We start from the raw sequence: 16,738 nt of genomic DNA on the forward strand, positions 1-16,738 counted from the left end.
GTTAAATTATTTAGTAAAATCAGGCGATAGTATCGTTTGTGTAACCCTGAAAACATCGAAGGCCGCAGTATCGATGTTTTTACAGCTCTACCCGGGATAGGAAAACCGTGGCGTTTTTAAAACTTACAGATCTGGTCACACTTTCGATCACCATTTTGTTTGCTGCCTACGTAAAAAACGCCGTCAATTCGCTTTAACTAAAGAAAAGGTTTATAAGTAATTGCAAACAGAACGCTTTGACTATTTAAATATTTTAACTGTTTGCTAAGACGATGGACAACATTGAGCGACTGTACAAATGCTACGAGGTTCTGTCCGAGGCTGGCGATAAAATATCCGAGGTAAGCCGCCATTGCGGATGAAAACGGTACCCCGCCGAAACGTGCCGGGAGAGAATATGTGTGGGAGTAATGTTTAGTTAATATTTGTATGTATGTATCGTTTTTACAGCATGTGGAGGAATACAAGGAGATACTTAAGGCCGTGAAGGGCTCGTCGAAGGAGAAGCGTCTGGCGTCGCAGTTTATTGGAAACTTCTTTAAGCACTTTCCGGATCTGGCTGACACAGCCATCGATGCACAGTTTGATTTATGCGAAGATGACGACACACAGGTGGGTGGCGTTGGTCTAGTAGACCTATTTTTTACCTATGCAGGTGGCCGAAAATGTCATGGTTTTTTGGCTATTAAGTATTACGTATGAGGGTAACTGGTGTACGCGGTTTGTGTATCCCGTTTCCATGCAACAGAATATTTTAATATGAATATGAAAGATGGGGAAGTATTAATGATTGATGTTACTCTTATCTCATTTTAGATTCGTCGCCAGGCCATCAAGGATCTGCCAAAATTATGTCAAGGAAATGCCGAGGCCACCACCCGAGTGGGTGACACTCTAGCCCAGCTGCTCATCCTGGACGATCCCAGTGAGCTGCAGCAGGTCAACAACTCGCTGCTGAGCATTATCAAGCTAGACCCCAAGAGCTCGGTGACCGGAGTGTTCCAACAGATCACCACCGGCGATGAGACCACTAGGGAGCGTTGCTTCAAGTTCATTGCCACCAAGCTGCTCACCATGGGCCCCACAGTTATTACCAAGGATATCGAGGATTTCATTGTGGAGGAGATCAAAAAGGCGCTACAGGATGTCACCGCCGATGAGTTCCATCTGTGCATGACTATTCTGGGAGCCACAAAGCTGGGCAATACCATCACCGGGCACGCGGAACTTGTTAAGCTGGCCACCGAACAGGCAGAACTAAATAATACGGACACGGACATTATTGCCGTAGACGATGAGGTTGTGGAGAGATTTATTCAATGTGCCACGGCAGCAGCTCCTTACTTTTCTGTAAGTATTCCTTAATTTTTTGCGAATTTTCATCCTCTGAAAAATCTAATCTGTGGCTATTTTTAATAGAAAACTATAAAGTCGACGGCCTTCGTGGCCCACGTTTGCGATAAACTGCTGCCCATCAAGACCTGGAACATGATAGCAACTGCAGTGTCGCAAGATCAAATACAACTGCGACTACTGAAGGTGTTTGCTGAGATTATAACCAACACGGACAAGCTGGAGAATGCCAGCGAGCGCATCAACGCCGTCTACAATGTATTACTTGTGAGTTATCTTTGGTTTCTTCTGGCTTATCTGAATAATAATGAATGCGTTTTTCTAGGAGTACATGCCCTTGCCGAAGCTGAGCGATGAGGATTTGGGTGATGCACCACCCTCGTTTCAGTTCTCGCACGCCGAGTGTTTACTGTACGCCCTGCACACGCTGGGCAAGAACCATCCAACTAGTTTAAGTTTCGTCGAGGACGCCGAGAAGCTTAAAGACTTTCGGGCTAGGTTACAATATCTAGCTAGGGGAACACAGGGGTAGGTCCATAGGGTTTGAGAGACTAGAAGCATTATTTATTTACCTAAAATCGCCTTGCAGATATATTAAGAAGCTGGAGGAGGCTCTAAAGGGCAAGTCGGCGGAGGAGCTAAAGACGGAGGAGAACCAATTAAAGCAGACAGCACTGAAGACCACATCAAATATTAACGTGTTGATACGCGATTTGTTCCACTCGCCGCCCATCTTTAAACATGATATTGTCCTCTCCTGGATAGTGCCAAAAGCGGTATGCTTCTGCTTTGAAATAACTTTAAACTTGTTCTATATGTTTCCTTTTTATATAAAATTTGCAGACGAAGCTGGGCAAGCGCCACGCACCCATAACTTTTGGGGACAAAGCCGCCGCCAATGGTAAGGAGAAGGAGCAGGATCAGGAGAAAAAGGCACGGCCATCCAACGAACAAAAGTTCTACTCGCCGCCATCTGGTAAATACTCCAATAAAGTCAACCAGAACTATGGAAACAACAATCGCGCGAGACAGCGCGGCGGTGGCGGCGGGGGATACAGGAATCGCCGTTTCAACAAATACTAAGTAAAGAATTGAGAAGAGAAAAGCAGCAGCAGTACGAGTACTTCACATGAATTGTTTGTCCTAGTCCGTAAAGAAAAACAAAAAACAACCAGAGATTAAGAGTCCCTACTCTACGTCCAGAATATACGCAACTGCGCTGATGCTAGCGAGTAAACAACCGAAGGGAAATATGCGATTCTTCTGTTTCCAAAGACCCTCCCTGGTGAGTATAAAAATGGTTTTCCTAGTAACTTTCTCCCCTTCGTTTACTTTCAGCGTACTTTCGCTTTACAAGCAAAGCAAATTCATCTTTCTCATAAAAACACTATCACATTGCTTTTAATTTTTTGCAAAGAACGTTATTTGTCACAATTATTGGCGTGAACATTTTTTAAATTACGCCACGCCCGCTTTTCATTCTGCTCCTTCCTTCCCAAAAAGGGCGCTGGCTGTGTTTTAAACTTAAATCACGTTTCATCACTCTCGATCTGTCAAATGCATAAATATAAGATTATAACGATAACCAGTTGGACAAACCTTTGCAATATTTACTATCATATAAAATAAAGCTCAAAGACAACGGATAAATATACATTTTTCCATTTCTCTACAAGAAGCCAATGTAGCTGCGGAACGTATATTCGATTCTTTGTTTTAACCACTAATTAGTTTTTATATTTTACTTGTAATCGAATCTATAATTGTACCACGTAGACATGCAAATCAGCAATAATCGATACAAAACGCAAACATTTCTTGAATTCAATAAAAGCAACAATTGAACAACACTTGCGACTGGTGAACTTAATTATTTAACAAAAGATAATTTTCTAATTCAGCGTAAAGGATTATATACAGGGTTCAAAATCTAAAGAACTGAGAGTATTTCAGATTTTTAAAGTATAGTATAGACGTAGGACTGTCTATAAAGCTTAAATTTAATCCCTATTTTCTATCGGTCTTTTTTCCACGTTTTGCCTGCAATGTGCAAGCAATTGTTTGTATACCCTATCTTGTTATACCCTTGCAGGGTATTATAATTTCAGTCAGAAGTTTGCAACGCAGTGAAGGAGACGTTTTCGACCCTATAAAGTATATATATTCTTGATCAGCATCAACAGGGGAATCTTTCTGGACATGTCCGGAAGCAATCGATTTTTTGGCCATTTTTGCGAAATTTGATAAGGGGTTACATCATTAAAAGTAGCAAAAATGGCCAAAAATTTTGATTTCTTCAAATTTTAAATTTGGTATGCAGTTTTTTTAAATTTATAAAAACTAACACAAAACTGCTTTCCGAATCGAAATTAATGCATTTTTGGCTTAGTTATTATATATTTTAATTGTTACCTGCAAGGGTATACAAACTTTGGCTGGCCAAAGTTAGCTTTCTTTCTTGTTTTATATAACTTTGCCGGCTCAAGGATATTATAAACTATATATATTCTTGATTAGCAACAAGAGACAAGTCTATCTAGCCATGTCATGAAATTATAACTTAATTTTTGGGCCTATATGATGAAACCACTTTTAATAAAAGCAAAATTCCATTAAAAACATCCATAGTGGAAGCTAGGAAATGTGTTTTTAATGTATGTATATATTTATTACGTTTAATAAAAATATATATATATATTTATGTATGTGTAATAGAAGCCTTTTGAACATTAAAAATACAGTTATTATAGTTTCCAGCCTAAACAAACTTAATCTGTGTGTCTATGTGTATCCTCCGGTCTTTCTGGCTGGGATCTCACGTCCGACTAGATGCTCGGCGGAGGTTGATTGCCCGGCTGCTGGCCTCCATTGCCAGGATTTGCATTCGGGGCGCCGCCCTGCTGCTGGGCACCCACTAACTGGCTGGCAAAACTCTGGAACAGCTGCAGCATGTCGTTCGGCATGGCCGGAATCTGTGGCGGGGCGCCACCGCCTGGAGCTCCGCCGGCGCCAGGAGCAGCACCGCCGCCACCATTCGGATTACCCATGTTGGCAAACAACTGACCAATCGTGTTCATCACCATAGGATTCTGAGTCATCGACTGCAATTGCTCCAGATCAATTTCAGCGTTGCTGAATAGATTCCGCACCGTGGGATTAGCCAGCATGGCATTGAGTCCGTCGGTCAGGTGCGACAGCTGCGGCGGCTGGTTCCTGGCATTCCTGGCCACCTCCAAATTGTTCCTGTAGTCCGGATTGTCCGGCTCCAGCTCGATGGCCTTGCCATACGCCTGCTCTGCCTCCGCGAACTTGCCCATGTTAGAGTAGGCCACACCCAGGCGGCAGTACGCCTTGCTGTAGTTGGTGTTGTACAGCAGGGCAGACTTGCAGTCGGTGACGGCCCGCTCATTGTCGCCGAGGCGGATGTGAGCCGCAGCACGATTGCAGTAGAATATGGGGTTCTTTGGGTCAAAGGCAATGGCCCGGTTGTACTGCAGCAGGGCCTCGTTATACTTGCACTCCTTCATCAAGCGGTTGCCCTCGTTCTTGATGGAGTCTGCCAGGGCCAATGATTCCGGATTGCGCTCGATGTACAGCGATTGGAAGAGCTCGAACATGTCAATGTTTTTGGGAGCGACAACGCCGCCGCTTCCGCTGGCTGTCGCATCGCCACCTGGCGCGCTCCCAGTGCTACTCTGTGTGGTGGCCTCCACCTGTGCGGAGTCCTGCGGCTGGTCCACATCATCGCCCACGTCGAAAGCCGCCTGCAGGCACTGGATCGCCACTTCGATGCTCTCGCTCTGGTCCGGCGACATCACGTCCACCTGCTTCTTCAAGTAGTCGATGAAGCTCCGCACAAAGCTCTGCTGCACTGCGTCCGGCATTTTCGTATATAGTAATTCCAAATGCTAGTAAAGTAAAGTAAATGTGATTAGGCGAAAATGTGAGTGTTAGAGCTGAGCAATAAAAAACATCGGGCCGAGTATTTTCGCCTCCCCGGCAGCTGGTCATGCTTAAAATCGATATCGATACCATCGATATATTTTAGACACAGGGTGGTCAATCTTAAAAGCGTGGTTTCGCCGGCAGCTGATTGTTATTATTTTTATCAGTTCTACAATTGAACAGCTCAGGAAGAGCTCCCGAAAATGTTCAAGTTTAACTTCGAAGTGGAGCCTGAGTCCCCTTCCGACCCAGAGGCCGTTAAAAGTCCTTTTGTTGACAAACAAGAAGGTGACACCGAGGAATCCCAGGCGACAGACATCAAAGTTATAGAATGGTACCACGCAGAGAGAGTAAAACCTATAGACAACTTGATATCCATACTCGACTTCTACGAACTAAATGCCAAAGAAAGAGAGGTGGGTAAAACCAAGATACGACACCTTGTGGCAGGCTTTCTCCTGGAGGACATAAAAGCCCAAACTCATCTGGACATTAAGAAAGCGGAGGAAAACCATTCGGATCTAATTGCCGGGGTCTACGAGGGCGGTGCTAAAATCTGGGAGTGCACGGACGACCTACTACTGTACCTATCTGAGAAATATGAAGACAACTCCTTTTGGAAAGGCAAACGAGTGCTGGACTTGGGCTGTGGCTCCGGATTGCTGGGCATCTATGCCATAAAAATGGGTGCTCAAGTCGATTTTCAGGACTATGTAAGCCTACCAGTAATTTAAATATAGTTTTCTTTAATATATCGAGCATATTTCAGAACAAAGATGTCTTGGAATACATTACCTATCCAAATATACTGCTCAATGCCGATGAAAGTCTATCTGACGACGAGAAGTTGGAGTTTTTGGAAAACCAAACTTGTTTATATGCTGGCGACTGGTCTCATTTTTCACTTCTCACCAAGGACCTGGATAAATATGACCTAATACTGACCTCGGAAACCATCTACAATATAGACAACCAGAAGAAGTTGTTGGAAACCTTTGCTGGTCGACTCAAACCGGATGGAATCGTTCTAGTCGCTGCAAAATCTCATTATTTTGGCGTTGGTGGCGGTCTGGAACAGTTTACGCACAAAATCAAGATGGAAAAGGTTTTTCAAACAGAAAATGTGTGGCAGGCAGAGGAAAACTTAAAAAGAGGGATTCTGCAGTTAAAGTTTAAAGAAAGCTAGCGTTAATTAATATTTATCGAATGAAACTCGTTAGTTTTTATACCCCTGTCGGGTACTATGATTTTGTTTCAGCAGACGTAGTTATAATAATAACATTTTGACCAAAACTTTACAATTCAAATCGAATTACAAACTGGCTTTTGATAAATAAAGTCATCGTAATTCTTATGGGCTATCGGATATCGATATTTTGATATATTAACAACCGTACGATACACCCTGTAACCGGGTGCCCACAGTCAGCTGTTATTGTTTTCCGACAAACTGTGAGTACTCATATAAAGCGAATAAAATGCCCTTATCGGCCCTGTAAATGGTTGTTAAAACTCTCCTCCAGAATGAGTGGGGTGCGCCCTAATCTAATCTAAACTGTTTCCGTACACGCTGCTTGGATCATCACAAAAACTACTCCTTAACACCCGTGCCGCTGGCCTAATCGATGTTCCTTATGCCTGCCGGCTCCGGCGATATTGTGTCTTCAGACCGGAGAGTGGAGCACGAAGAGGCCATTTTGGCGAAGAGAGCTCTCTGCTGCTGTGAGTACGTCGCGGAGAAGGATCAACAGCGTTCCCACCTGCTGGGATGCTGTTGTAACTGCGAGGATTTTGACTTGGTGTGCACAAGGTTCGGAGTCAACTGAGAAGTAACTACCGTCTCTAATTCGTTGTCCCCCGCCTCAGCAGACTTGTCACCTGCCGGCCCATTGATCGAAGGAATATAAACGGCATGCTGATCGCCTTCCAGGACCGTCTGCGTCTGCCTTGGCGCGGGGGGGCCAAGCGAATTTCACCGGCAGCTGTGGCCCCGGCGTTCATTGTCCCCCTAATGCTGGGCTTGGCCACGCTCAATTCCAAGACCGCAGTGGTGCTTATGCTCACTCTTGTGGGCTTCACCGGGTGGGGCATGCAGGTGGCCAAGCGGACGGCCACGCGGACTAACTTCTTCCTTAGCTGGGTGGTCTTCTCCGTGGTCTACATGATCATCATCTTTGAGTTCCAAGTGCCACTGCTGGAGCTGTCACCCGAGGAGAATTACGCCCTGATGTTCTTCTCGTGCGCTGCCCTATACTGTCTCTACTCGACCAAAGCTCTCTCCTCGTTGAATCTAGTCTCTGCCCAATATGGCACTACGCCCAAGGATGAGCTGCCTGGAATCGCGGAGGCTTCTAGCGGGGAGGAACAGGCGGAGGCGCAGATAACTCTTCAAATGGATAGTGTTCTTGATGTAGATGAGATGGTGGATGATTCTTCGGAGAGGGTAGACCTGATGCACGGACAGCCCAACATCTGCGAGAGCTGCCGGAAAGTAACTCCCAGGAGGGCCTACCACTGTCCCATCTGCGGCACCTGTGTGAAGAGGCGGGATCACCACAGCTACTGGCTCAATTGCTGCATCGGTGAACGGAACTATGTGTGGTACATCTGTGGGCTGATATTGTCCGAGATTGCACTGCTGCTGGGCGCCAACCTTACCCTCACCTCGATATGCCATCCCTTTATGGTGGTGCGGCCCTTGGGCTATCCTGTCTTGTTGCCCGACGACTGCAGCGAGGTGTTCGAGAGCTTTGAGTGAGTTTAAAGATTTATTTATTTGTAAAGTTCAAGTTTTGAGTTGCTGGTTTCTCGCAGACTCGGCATATCCTTTGTGGTGGCCTGCTATGCCCTGCTTATCTCCGGCTACATCGCCTTTATCCTAGCCCGACAGGCATACTTGTGGTGGAAGGGCTCCACCCTGCACGAATACAAACGCTCGACGCACGCCGCTGGCCGGGGCAACCGCATCTGGAGCCTCTGGCGAGCCATAATAAAGTGAGCCCTGCCTGGCATTAATAATATTAAAAAAAAGCATAAGCACAAACAAGCTTAATACTATAAAGTATTTCACTCTCAACGCTGTTCTTAGTAGTTGTACTTAGTCGTAGCGCTTTAAGGTCCTTAAAAGCCATTTTAAAATTTATTACAAACTAATATTATGAAACCAAAACAAAACGTGGAACGAATAAAACCAAAATTAAACTATAGCCTAGTCTACCACAAGCTATCCTCCCTGGGTTTGTAGTCGGGCAGGAGCTCCCAGATCTTCAGGCGCCAGCGCTGGCGTCGCTCCTCCGTTTCCTTTTCGATCTTTAGGATCTGCGGCAGGCGTCGCCAGCAGTCCAAGACCTTCCACTTCAGGTGCCTGAGTTAACAAAAAAAGTTTAATACATTTCTTTGAATACATTTTCTTTAAACGGAACACATACCAATCGTGATGGGAGAGCGCCTGCCGTGTCTTAGTGTCCTCGAGCATCCGGCAATGCGTTGTGTACTTAAGCCATCTCCCGAACCAGTGCTCCATGGCATGGAGAGCATGCCAATCTATGGCCACTTGCATCTTGCTCCGCTCATTCTGCGCATACAGCATCCAGGCGAAGAGGGCGCGACGTTTCACGATTCTATGCCACAACATCTGCGCCCGGACTAGCTTTTCGCGTTGCTTGTACGCCGTGTAGTTACGCCACGACCGGAAAGCGTTCTTCTTGTACATCTGCCGGCGGAACTCTTCGCTCTTGACCAGGTTCTCGCGCTTGCGCTGCAGCAGGCGCTTGAAAGCCTCCATGCCGATGCGGCGGAGCAGCAGGCGGCGGCTGAACTCTACAGCCTTGCGCTGGTTGTCAATGAACCTTTGGCGTTCGCGCTCCTTTAGAACCTTGGCCATCTTCTCTTGGCGACGTTTCTCCTTGAGAACCTCGATCCTTAGGCGCTTGGCTTCCTCATCTTCCTGGCGCTGGGAATAAAAATACAATAAAGCTTCCCGAGCTTATTTTTGAATGAGTACGAACCTTTGCCTCTTCGAGAGCCACCTTGGCCGCCTCTCGTTCGGCATCCGCCTGGGCCCGCCTCTGACGAGCCTGCTCGTGGCGCACACTCCGCTCCATGGCTCGCTCCTGCATGTGCTGCAGGAAGCGTGGTTGCAGCAGTGCCTTGCCCTGGAGCCGGGCCATTTCCTCGTCGTCCGCATCCCGCAGACTGCCTATCAGCTGCAGGCACTTGGCCTTGGCCTTAGCCTTGGGATCCCCGCAGCGGATGACCGTCTTTAGCTCCTGCTTGAGATCCTCGCGCGCCTCCTTGGCCTCGTCGCTGAGCTTACTCAGCTTCAACTGCATAATGAGACGTTCTTGGCGCTCGAGCTTGATCCGCTGCAGGTCTATGATGTCCTGCTGAACTTTGAGTCTAGGATGAGGAGTAATCTATGGGTAAATTCATTAAATTTATCGTTAGTCTTACTTATTTTTGAACTGTTTGGCCATCTTTACGGCCTCCTCCCGCTTCTCCAGGCATTTCTGTGTGATCTTGTTGGTTTCGGCAGCAGTATCCGAGGCTTGGACAGCTCGCTGGCGCTTTTTCTCCTGCCGTACCTTGTCCAAAAACGCGTTGATCTTGTGGGCGCGATTGTCCCGCGATTGGCATGTCTGGCCCTGCTCCCGTTCAATCTTCTCCAGCGTTGTGAAGTGTATCCATTTGAGAAAGTACTTGCGCATCATCACCAACTGGGTGTTGGCCCTAGCCTGGAACAACTGGTCAATGATCTTCTGTTTTTCGTGGGTGGGCGCCGCATCCAATCCATCTTCGCTATCGCCGGACTCTAACTCCAGGGGCTCTGGTTCTTTGGGCTTCACCACCACTTTGGGAAGCTCAATCCGGCGAATGACCAAGGCTTCCGGTACGGGTTCTGGCTCCGGATCTGACTCCCCTTCGATGGGATAGGTACTCGGCGTGGTCGACTTTTTCTGAGGTAGCTGAAACTGCACGTGCTTTGTGACAATGGGTAACTCCTTGTCCAGCTGCTCGTTCTGCTCCTCGGCTGCCTCCAGCTGGAGTTCGTAAAGGGCTTCCTCGGCCAAATCAGAAATCACGGAGTCTATGCCGTCGCTGGTGTTGGAGCAAGTGGACGATTCCCTTTGCAATGGCGGCGGATTGTCTTCCTGCGGGTGTTCCTGCTTGTTCTCCTGCTGCAGCTCCTCCTCGTGGCGAACAGTGCGAACGTGGAGCATCTGACGCTCGGCTGCAGCTCGCATGGGTCGGAAGAACTCCTCGGTTGACGTTAAGGGACTGGGAGTGCGACAGCGCAGGAGCTGTGCCTTGCTCTCGTCCGCCTGAACTTGCTTGGCGAAGTTGCGATACTCGAGGCAGTCGAAGGATATCGCCTCCTCATGCCGGAAAGCTGGTAGTTCCATTACCTGAGCCTGCTGCTCCGTCGCCCACTCGTGATCCATGTCTGCCTCCCTTTCCGGCTCCGGTCTCAGTTGCCTTATCAGACTCTTCGTGGCCGCTGCCTTGGTCTCGGCACACATCTGGGTCATTTGGCCCAAGGCCTGGACGGGAGTGTTGTAGAAGTTGTCTATGTGTTGGGCCGCTTGGGTGAGACTCTGAACCAGCGGTTTGTTATTCAGTTTGAAGTCCGGCTTGGTGGGAGGCACCTTGTGCGACTTGCTTCGCTGGAACTGCCTGGCCAGTTGCTGGCGAAACTTCTCCAGCTGGTTGTCAACAAAGCGCTGCTCCACCTCCAGGTTGTGTGCCTTAGTGGCTTCCAAAGTGCTGCCATGGGCCATTGTGGCCAGGGGCAGTTTGTGTGGTATTTTCTGAAACTATTTGCAGGATTTGGTTACAAGGTTACAAGGCCTATAAATTGTTGTATTTATGTATTTAGTTTAGATTATTCTCTTACCATCTTATGCCGCATATCCATAATCACACTTGGGTTCAGCTGCTTGGGCTCATCGCCTTCGACCAATAGGCGCTCCTGTCGCTTTCCCACATAATCCACCTCAATAAAACGTCGAACTGCATCCGTTTTCAGGCCCAGAGGATTGGCCTGTTGATGCCGCTTGCGAATGCGATCCCAGCGGGTGTCCTTATTCAGCTTCTCACGACGTTTTAAATACGACATTCTATTTAAATATTCTAGTAAATTCAGCTAGGGATATTTATATATTAAAGTTCCTTGAAATCGAAAATAAAGTAACAACTGAGTGGAAGGAAAGTTTTCATAAACAAATTGAAAATGTTGACTTGGCAACCAAAACTGCCGGCCGGAGAAAAGCAACCCCTATTAGCATAGAAATCCTTTTAAATTGTCATAAATACATAAAATAATAACCAATCAGGAAAAATACATTTGAATTGCATTCGAAGCTCAGCTTAATCCAGTTTAATCTTTATAAAGTTTGTATAAATGCCATAAATATTAGATAAGTCGATAAGTAACAAGAATTTAGGGGACTGCAAGCTTAGTTTAGCATTTTATTTCATCTTAGTTGAGTGGACGACTTCAATCCTAGCCGGCAGCGGGGTCCTTCTTGGCCTTGTCCTTCTTGCCCTTTTGTTTTTCGGCGGCAGCAGCCAGCTCCAGATCAATGGGCGCCGGCTTGACGAATGGAATTTCATCCTGGAACTTGGCCGGCATGTACTTCTTCAAAGGCTCCGGAACTTTGATGCCCGTCTCCGTCTGATGCGTCTCCAGAATGGCGCAGATGACGCGGGTGGCGGCGCACATGGTGGCATTCAGCATGTGCACGTAGTCCACGGCAGCGTTCATCTTCTTGGTCTGGCCATAGCGCACCAGGAGGCGACGTGCCTGGTAGTCCAGGCAATTAGAGCAGGAGACCAGCTCCCTGTAGGCACCGCTGCCGCCGAACCAGGCTTCCAGATCCAGCTTCTTGGATGCTGCATGGTTGAGGGCCCCGGAAACGATGTTAACCACGCGGTATGGAATGCCCAGTGTCTGACAGAACTGCTCGGCATTGCCGATCATCTCGTCCATCATCTCCCAGGACTTGTTGTCATGCGGCGAGGTGAGTACGAACTGCTCCACCTTCTCGAACTGATGCACGCGGAATATGCCTCGCGTGTCGCGTCCATGGGAGCCCACCTCCTGGCGGAAGCAGGTGGACAAGCCAGCGTACTTAATGGGAAGCGAAGCCTCTGGCAGCCACTCGTCGCGATGGTAGGCGGCAATAGGCTGCTCAGAGGTGGCAATGAGGTACTTCTCGTCCACGCCCACTTCCTCGGCCTTCTCACTGCCCTTGCCCACCACCTTGTAGAGCTCCTCGTCGAACTGCGAGAGCTGGGCCACCTCCTGCATGACCTCCTTGCGCATGAAGAAGGGCGTGTAGAGTGGAACATAGTTCCGTTCGTATAACAAATGCAGAGCGTACTGGATCAGTGCCTGCTCCAGGAAGACGGCTGCTCCGGTCAGGAAGTAGCCACGACCGCCCGAAACCACGGCTCCCTTTTCGGCGTTCATGCCATCGATCATCACGATGAGGTCCACATGCGAGTACTTGCCGCGCTTCGTACAGTCGCCAAAGGTCCTCTCCACACGGTTCTCCTCCTCGTCGTTCGACACCGGCACCGACTCGTGCAGGTGGTTGCCCACCTCCCTGAGGGCCGTGTTCCTCGCCTGCTCCGCCAGCTCGAGTGTCTTCTGATTCGCAGCCATGGCGTCGTCAATAAGCACGCGCAGTTGCTTGATCTGACTCACCGTCAGCGGCTGCAGGGTCTCGGCCACGATCTCCGAGAGGTTTATGTCCGCTGGCGGATCCTCGCTCATGGCGCCCACCGGCTCCTTCTTCTTCATCTTCTCGCCGATGACCTTGCTGCAGATGTTCTTCACCTTGTTGAAGTTGTCGGCTTGGTGCCGGCACTGACGCCACTCCAAGTCCTTGTTGATGACGGTGTCCACCAGCGCCACATCCTTGAAGCGCTTCTTTTGGTTATCGCGCACGGCATCGGGATTGCCGCCCTTGTCGCCGCGAAACAGATCCAGATCAAGAACCATGTTAGCTACGCTTTAATTTAGTCTCAGTCTATTTTATCTTTCACAACGTGGCTGGGTCTTTGCGTCAGCCAGTGATGCTAAATTATGATGAGATAAAATAGCTAGATTTTGGTATATTAACACTGCAAGAAATAAAATTTAGCGAAGAAAGTAAGAAGACGGGTAAAAATGGCGAATAAAAGCTGAATAATTTATGCTTATAATTTTAATAATTATTATTTTATGCAATTTATATTAAATAAATTATTTTGTATTACAAAAATGCAAATGGAAAAGCGAGAATAATAGCAGTAAAATAGCTAAAATGCCAACACTCAACACCGGGTGGTAAGGCACGACAGACTGGTCACACTGCCAAAATATGAGGATTTCCAGATAGTAACGAAATATCCACTTTAGCATAATTGGGATTTAAAGACATTATGCTAATACCTGTATAGGTTTGTATCCCGTTAACTATTGGTACTAGTCTAGCCTTAAAAAAAAAAAAAAACATTTAAAATTGTTTGAAATCTACCAACTTTTTTTGTCACCTGCTTAAATCATCGTCACAACATGGCTGTTCAATGACAGTCAACATCGAGCGACAATACACTTCGGAGCGGTTTTCCACGATGAGCTTCATAGACCAGGAAGTTACCGAGTTCCGGGCCAAATGTGAGAAGCAAGTGCCGCACACCAAGATCATCATTTGCTCCAGCTCGCTGATCCGGGTTGACATTTATCCGGAACGGCCCAATCGCTCCATGACGGTGTGCCTCCGCTTTCCCGAGAACTACCCGCAGAGCACGCCCATCCTGGTGGAGTTGAAGAGCCGCGTGTACTCCGACAAGCTGCTGTCCGAACTCACCCGCTTAATTGATGACTACGCCGCCGATTTTCTGGGCAAGCCGCAGGCCCTGCTGGTCCTCGCCTTCGCTCAGCAGTATTTGACGGATAATCCCCTGTGCGTGTGCCTGGACGAAATCAAGCAGCTCAGGGCGGACGTAAAGGCGCCCGGAACCTCAACGGAGAGTCAGCTGAAGCTGAAGCAGAAGAACAGAAGCGTAGAGCTGGTCGCCAAGGGAGGCCTCTACACCTACAGAGTCGTCGCTTGCGTTCCCGAAAGCTATCCGATGCAGAGCGTGGAGCTGCGCGGCCAGGAGTCCAACCTTCCCGCTGTACTCGTACGGTACCTGAATGGCCAGTCACGGGAGATAGCCCGCCAGTGCGTGGAGCCACCGATCCGACTCAGCAAGGAGGCCCTGGCCAATTTCCGGCCAGTCAGGAGCCTGCATCGATCCCTCAAGTTCTGCTTGGAGGCCACCCGGGACTTTCATATCGAACTGTGCCCCATTTGTGATAATACCGTGTTGCCAGAGGATCCGCAGGATATCGAACTGGATGACAATGCCGACTCCTTCATCGAGCGAGTCTACTGCGGTCACCTGTTCCACCAGGGGTGCCTTAAGAAATACCTCTCCGAGCCACCGTTCCCCAAGGGCGGCAAACTGTGCCCGGCCAAGCGCCGTCATCCGCGCTCCGATGCTCAGACCTACATGGGAAGACCTCAAATTGCCACCAGTGGCGGAGCAGTGCTACCCAAAGCTTCAGAGGATGTTGTGTGCGGTATTAAGCTGGCCCATGATCGCTGGGTGGTCAGCGTGAAGACGGCGGAGGCGCGCTGGGCCCAGAAACAGGCTCGCCAGCGGGAGCTCGAGGAGGTGGTGGACTTCCTGCAATAACAGATAGTTCAACTCAGAAGCTGTGTACTGTATAATGGTTATGTATTTTGTGATTTGTATTCGAATACGCTTATATTGCTAATGAAATAAATAAAGTGAAGATGGAGTGCGACTAGGTTGGTCTTTGGGAGCGTAATGTTTGTATCCTAAGCACGCGATGTTCCAAAAATAGAACGTGCGAGAGTCTTTTAACTTTTGGAGATTTGGATTGTTATACCATCTAAAAGGGTAAAACATTTTTTGTCAAGAAAATACCTAGAAATACAACTAAAAATAATCAAATTCTTTCAAACTCTGGAAAACTAAAGGGTACCCAGTCTGTTTCGTTGTCGATTCCTAGTTAAACCAATAAAAATGTAGTTCTAAAACTAATTTTCAAGTAATTGTTGTGGAACCAAAGACCAGTAAAAAAGTTTTTTAGTTGAGCCCTAGGGTGAATAATTGCGCTGGAAGCCCTTTAGGTGCCGGCCTATTTGGCTAAACTTCAGAAATCCGTGACTATTTCATCATCCTCGTACCGCTTGATGGGATCCCCCTTGATCAGGGCTGAGATGAGACTGCAAATGGAGAGGAAAGCACCTTAAATCAGTTCCACGACCAGTGGGGATCGCCTCACTCACCAGTACAGCGCCACGAAGAACATGACGAAGTAGTAGCCCAGGTATATCATACAATTCCTCAAGTGGACCTTCAGCAGGCCTCGACTGTGTATGTCCACCGGATCGTAGACACCCAGGCTGTCGCGTCGCTGGCGGTGCATCTCGTAAAACAACCATGCCACCATCGGCAAATTGAGCAGGAACATTATCCAGTGGCCGCCCAGCAGCAGGAGAACGCAGAGCAGGGCATGGGATCCGAACTTGGGTATGACCCAGAAGTTGAGGCGACGGCAGCACTCTTGGGCGTTCAAATAGTCACACTCCAGGTCCGCCAGTGTCAACACCTAGGCAAAGTTCAAACTAATTAACTTTTCATTGAGTAGAGGAAATCACAACCCACATAGTAAATAAGGAGCAACAGGATGGCCCCGTAGACCAAAAGAGTTATGCAAAACGTGGCTGTTTCAGGCAGAAACATAGTGGAGCGTGAGATTCACTTTTTCACTTATAATTACAAGTTTTTCTTGTTTATATTTACAAGTTTCTAGCCAGTGTGGCCAGATGCAAATTTGCCTGAAACGCCAGAAACCCTCATGAACACACGGTCTGGCAACCAGCAACCAAATCTGCCAGATCGTCCGTTGGCGCGCAATTCAAATGAATTCAAAATTAGTTGTGATTTAAATACCATATAAAAACACAATATTTAAACAATTTTGTGTTAAATCTTTTATTAAAAAATATTCAGGCCTGCTTTGGTAATCGAAAACGAAAATTTGCATACTTTATTGTATAACTTTTGGTAGCCTATACCACCATAGACACTCTCTACAGGGCATTTGCTCTTGGTTAAAGAAAATATAAGGATGCCGGGGGAACTCTAATGGGAACGTTCGTCCTGTGACTTGCTCGTCTACAAGTTCACAGGCCTCGAGAGCTGAGCAGTGGTAGAAGAGGAGAAGACCAAGCCGAAACTCCACAGCTGGTTAAATTTACTAAATTGATCACCTGGAGAATGATGGAAATATATGACCTGTTAGCTGCTCGCCAGCTTGTTCAGTTCGTCCGCCAGCATCCTGTAGTAGGCGGTCGTCAACTTCAGTTTATCCTCC

At 47.8% G+C, this 16,738-nt stretch overlaps 8 protein-coding genes across 12 annotated transcripts; 4 read left to right on the plus strand and 4 right to left on the minus strand.

Annotated features, from left to right (window-relative positions):
* The first annotated feature begins 137 nt into the window (after positions 1-137).
* On the plus strand, positions 138-3,203 carry cass (apoptosis inhibitor cassowary). 3 transcript variants are annotated; one of them, XR_011445674.1, is made up of 8 exons: positions 138-341; positions 451-612; positions 817-1,350; positions 1,420-1,620; positions 1,679-1,881; positions 1,943-2,129; positions 2,197-2,499; positions 2,557-3,203. XR_011445674.1 is itself a non-coding variant. In XM_017181939.3 (8 exons), the coding sequence occupies exons 1-7, from the start codon at positions 273-275 to the stop codon at positions 2,434-2,436; spliced, it is 1,596 nt and encodes a 531-aa protein (XP_017037428.1). In that variant the 5' UTR covers positions 138-272; the 3' UTR covers positions 2,501-3,203. The 3 variants fall into 3 exon arrangements, 2 of the variants coding, with proteins under 2 accessions (XP_017037428.1, XP_017037427.1); XM_017181939.3 differs by having other exon boundaries at positions 2,197-2,436; positions 2,501-3,203; XM_017181938.3 differs by having other exon boundaries at positions 2,197-3,203.
* Positions 3,204-3,995: 792 nt separating this feature from the next.
* Sgt (small glutamine-rich tetratricopeptide containing protein) lies at positions 3,996-6,108 on the minus strand. Its single transcript, XM_017181888.3, has 2 exons — positions 6,094-6,108; positions 3,996-5,261 (listed from the first exon to the last, which is right to left on the minus strand). The coding sequence occupies exon 2, from the start codon at positions 5,235-5,237 to the stop codon at positions 4,179-4,181; it is 1,059 nt and encodes a 352-aa protein (XP_017037377.1). The 5' UTR covers positions 5,238-5,261; positions 6,094-6,108; the 3' UTR covers positions 3,996-4,178.
* On the plus strand, positions 5,413-6,664 carry LOC108085356 (histidine protein methyltransferase 1 homolog). Its single transcript, XM_017181926.2, has 2 exons — positions 5,413-6,011; positions 6,068-6,664. Exons 1-2 carry the CDS (start codon positions 5,502-5,504, stop codon positions 6,482-6,484), a joined length of 927 nt encoding a protein of 308 aa, XP_017037415.1. The 5' UTR covers positions 5,413-5,501; the 3' UTR covers positions 6,485-6,664.
* On the plus strand, positions 6,618-8,504 carry GABPI (zinc finger DHHC-type palmitoyltransferase GABPI). 3 transcript variants are annotated; one of them, XM_017181923.2, is made up of 4 exons: positions 6,618-6,750; positions 6,822-7,108; positions 7,168-8,052; positions 8,113-8,504. In XM_017181923.2, the coding sequence occupies exons 2-4, from the start codon at positions 6,924-6,926 to the stop codon at positions 8,294-8,296; spliced, it is 1,254 nt and encodes a 417-aa protein (XP_017037412.1). In that variant the 5' UTR covers positions 6,618-6,750; positions 6,822-6,923; the 3' UTR covers positions 8,297-8,504. The 3 variants fall into 3 exon arrangements, with proteins under 3 accessions (XP_017037412.1, XP_017037413.1, XP_070144502.1); XM_017181924.3 differs by having other exon boundaries at positions 6,703-6,750; positions 6,967-7,108; XM_070288401.1 differs by lacking the exon at positions 6,618-6,750 and having other exon boundaries at positions 6,757-7,108.
* LOC108085353 (trichohyalin) lies at positions 8,409-11,545 on the minus strand. Its single transcript, XM_017181920.3, has 5 exons — positions 11,192-11,545; positions 9,751-11,111; positions 9,306-9,696; positions 8,727-9,250; positions 8,409-8,662 (listed from the first exon to the last, which is right to left on the minus strand). The coding sequence occupies exons 1-5, from the start codon at positions 11,411-11,413 to the stop codon at positions 8,512-8,514; spliced, it is 2,649 nt and encodes an 882-aa protein (XP_017037409.1). The 5' UTR covers positions 11,414-11,545; the 3' UTR covers positions 8,409-8,511.
* A 101-nt stretch (positions 11,546-11,646) lies between these two features.
* On the minus strand, positions 11,647-13,378 carry SerRS (Seryl-tRNA synthetase). Its single transcript, XM_017181921.3, has one exon. The coding sequence runs from the start codon at positions 13,301-13,303 to the stop codon at positions 11,801-11,803; it is 1,503 nt and encodes a 500-aa protein (XP_017037410.1). The 5' UTR covers positions 13,304-13,378; the 3' UTR covers positions 11,647-11,800.
* A 348-nt stretch (positions 13,379-13,726) lies between these two features.
* Positions 13,727-15,139, plus strand: LOC108085371 (uncharacterized). The gene is made up of 2 exons (XM_017181946.3): positions 13,727-13,743; positions 13,877-15,139. The coding sequence occupies exon 2, from the start codon at positions 13,918-13,920 to the stop codon at positions 15,025-15,027; it is 1,110 nt and encodes a 369-aa protein (XP_017037435.1). The 5' UTR covers positions 13,727-13,743; positions 13,877-13,917; the 3' UTR covers positions 15,028-15,139.
* cnir (cornichon-like protein) lies at positions 15,053-16,252 on the minus strand. Its single transcript, XM_017181947.3, has 3 exons — positions 16,027-16,252; positions 15,648-15,970; positions 15,053-15,584 (listed from the first exon to the last, which is right to left on the minus strand). The coding sequence occupies exons 1-3, from the start codon at positions 16,102-16,104 to the stop codon at positions 15,512-15,514; spliced, it is 474 nt and encodes a 157-aa protein (XP_017037436.1). The 5' UTR covers positions 16,105-16,252; the 3' UTR covers positions 15,053-15,511.
* Positions 16,253-16,738: the final 486 nt, after the last annotated feature.

The sequence above is a fragment of the Drosophila kikkawai genome, chromosome 2L (genome assembly GCF_030179895.1).
Source record: "Drosophila kikkawai strain 14028-0561.14 chromosome 2L, DkikHiC1v2, whole genome shotgun sequence".
NCBI lineage: Eukaryota > Metazoa > Arthropoda > Insecta > Diptera > Drosophilidae > Drosophila > Drosophila kikkawai.

Coding starts and splice junctions, on each gene's coding strand:
- cass (XM_017181938.3), top strand. CDS start 273: ATGGACAACATTGAGCGACTGTACAAATGCTACGAGGTTCTGTCCGAG. Junction 613..816: donor GCGAAGATGACGACACACAG/GTGGGTGGCGTT, acceptor ATCTCATTTTAG/ATTCGTCGCCAGGCCATCAA. Junction 2,130..2,196: donor CCTGGATAGTGCCAAAAGCG/GTATGCTTCTGC, acceptor TAAAATTTGCAG/ACGAAGCTGGGCAAGCGCCA.
- GABPI (XM_017181923.2), top strand. CDS start 6,924: ATGTTCCTTATGCCTGCCGGCTCCGGCGATATTGTGTCTTCAGACCGG. Junction 7,109..7,167: donor TTTGACTTGGTGTGCACAAG/GTTCGGAGTCAA, acceptor CCGCCTCAGCAG/ACTTGTCACCTGCCGGCCCA. Junction 8,053..8,112: donor GAGGTGTTCGAGAGCTTTGA/GTGAGTTTAAAG, acceptor GGTTTCTCGCAG/ACTCGGCATATCCTTTGTGG.
- Sgt (XM_017181888.3), bottom strand. CDS start 5,237: ATGCCGGACGCAGTGCAGCAGAGCTTTGTGCGGAGCTTCATCGACTAC.
- cnir (XM_017181947.3), bottom strand. CDS start 16,104: ATGTTTCTGCCTGAAACAGCCACGTTTTGCATAACTCTTTTGGTCTAC. Junction 15,971..16,026: donor TGTTGCTCCTTATTTACTAT/GTGGGTTGTGAT, acceptor AACTTTGCCTAG/GTGTTGACACTGGCGGACCT. Junction 15,585..15,647: donor TTCTTCGTGGCGCTGTACTG/GTGAGTGAGGCG, acceptor CTCCATTTGCAG/TCTCATCTCAGCCCTGATCA.
- LOC108085356 (XM_017181926.2), top strand. CDS start 5,502: ATGTTCAAGTTTAACTTCGAAGTGGAGCCTGAGTCCCCTTCCGACCCA. Junction 6,012..6,067: donor AAGTCGATTTTCAGGACTAT/GTAAGCCTACCA, acceptor AGCATATTTCAG/AACAAAGATGTCTTGGAATA.
- SerRS (XM_017181921.3), bottom strand. CDS start 13,303: ATGGTTCTTGATCTGGATCTGTTTCGCGGCGACAAGGGCGGCAATCCC.
- LOC108085353 (XM_017181920.3), bottom strand. CDS start 11,413: ATGTCGTATTTAAAACGTCGTGAGAAGCTGAATAAGGACACCCGCTGG. Junction 9,697..9,750: donor GCCAAACAGTTCAAAAATAA/GTAAGACTAACG, acceptor TCCTCATCCTAG/ACTCAAAGTTCAGCAGGACA. Junction 8,663..8,726: donor GCGCTCTCCCATCACGATTG/GTATGTGTTCCG, acceptor TTGTTAACTCAG/GCACCTGAAGTGGAAGGTCT.
- LOC108085371 (XM_017181946.3), top strand. CDS start 13,918: ATGAGCTTCATAGACCAGGAAGTTACCGAGTTCCGGGCCAAATGTGAG.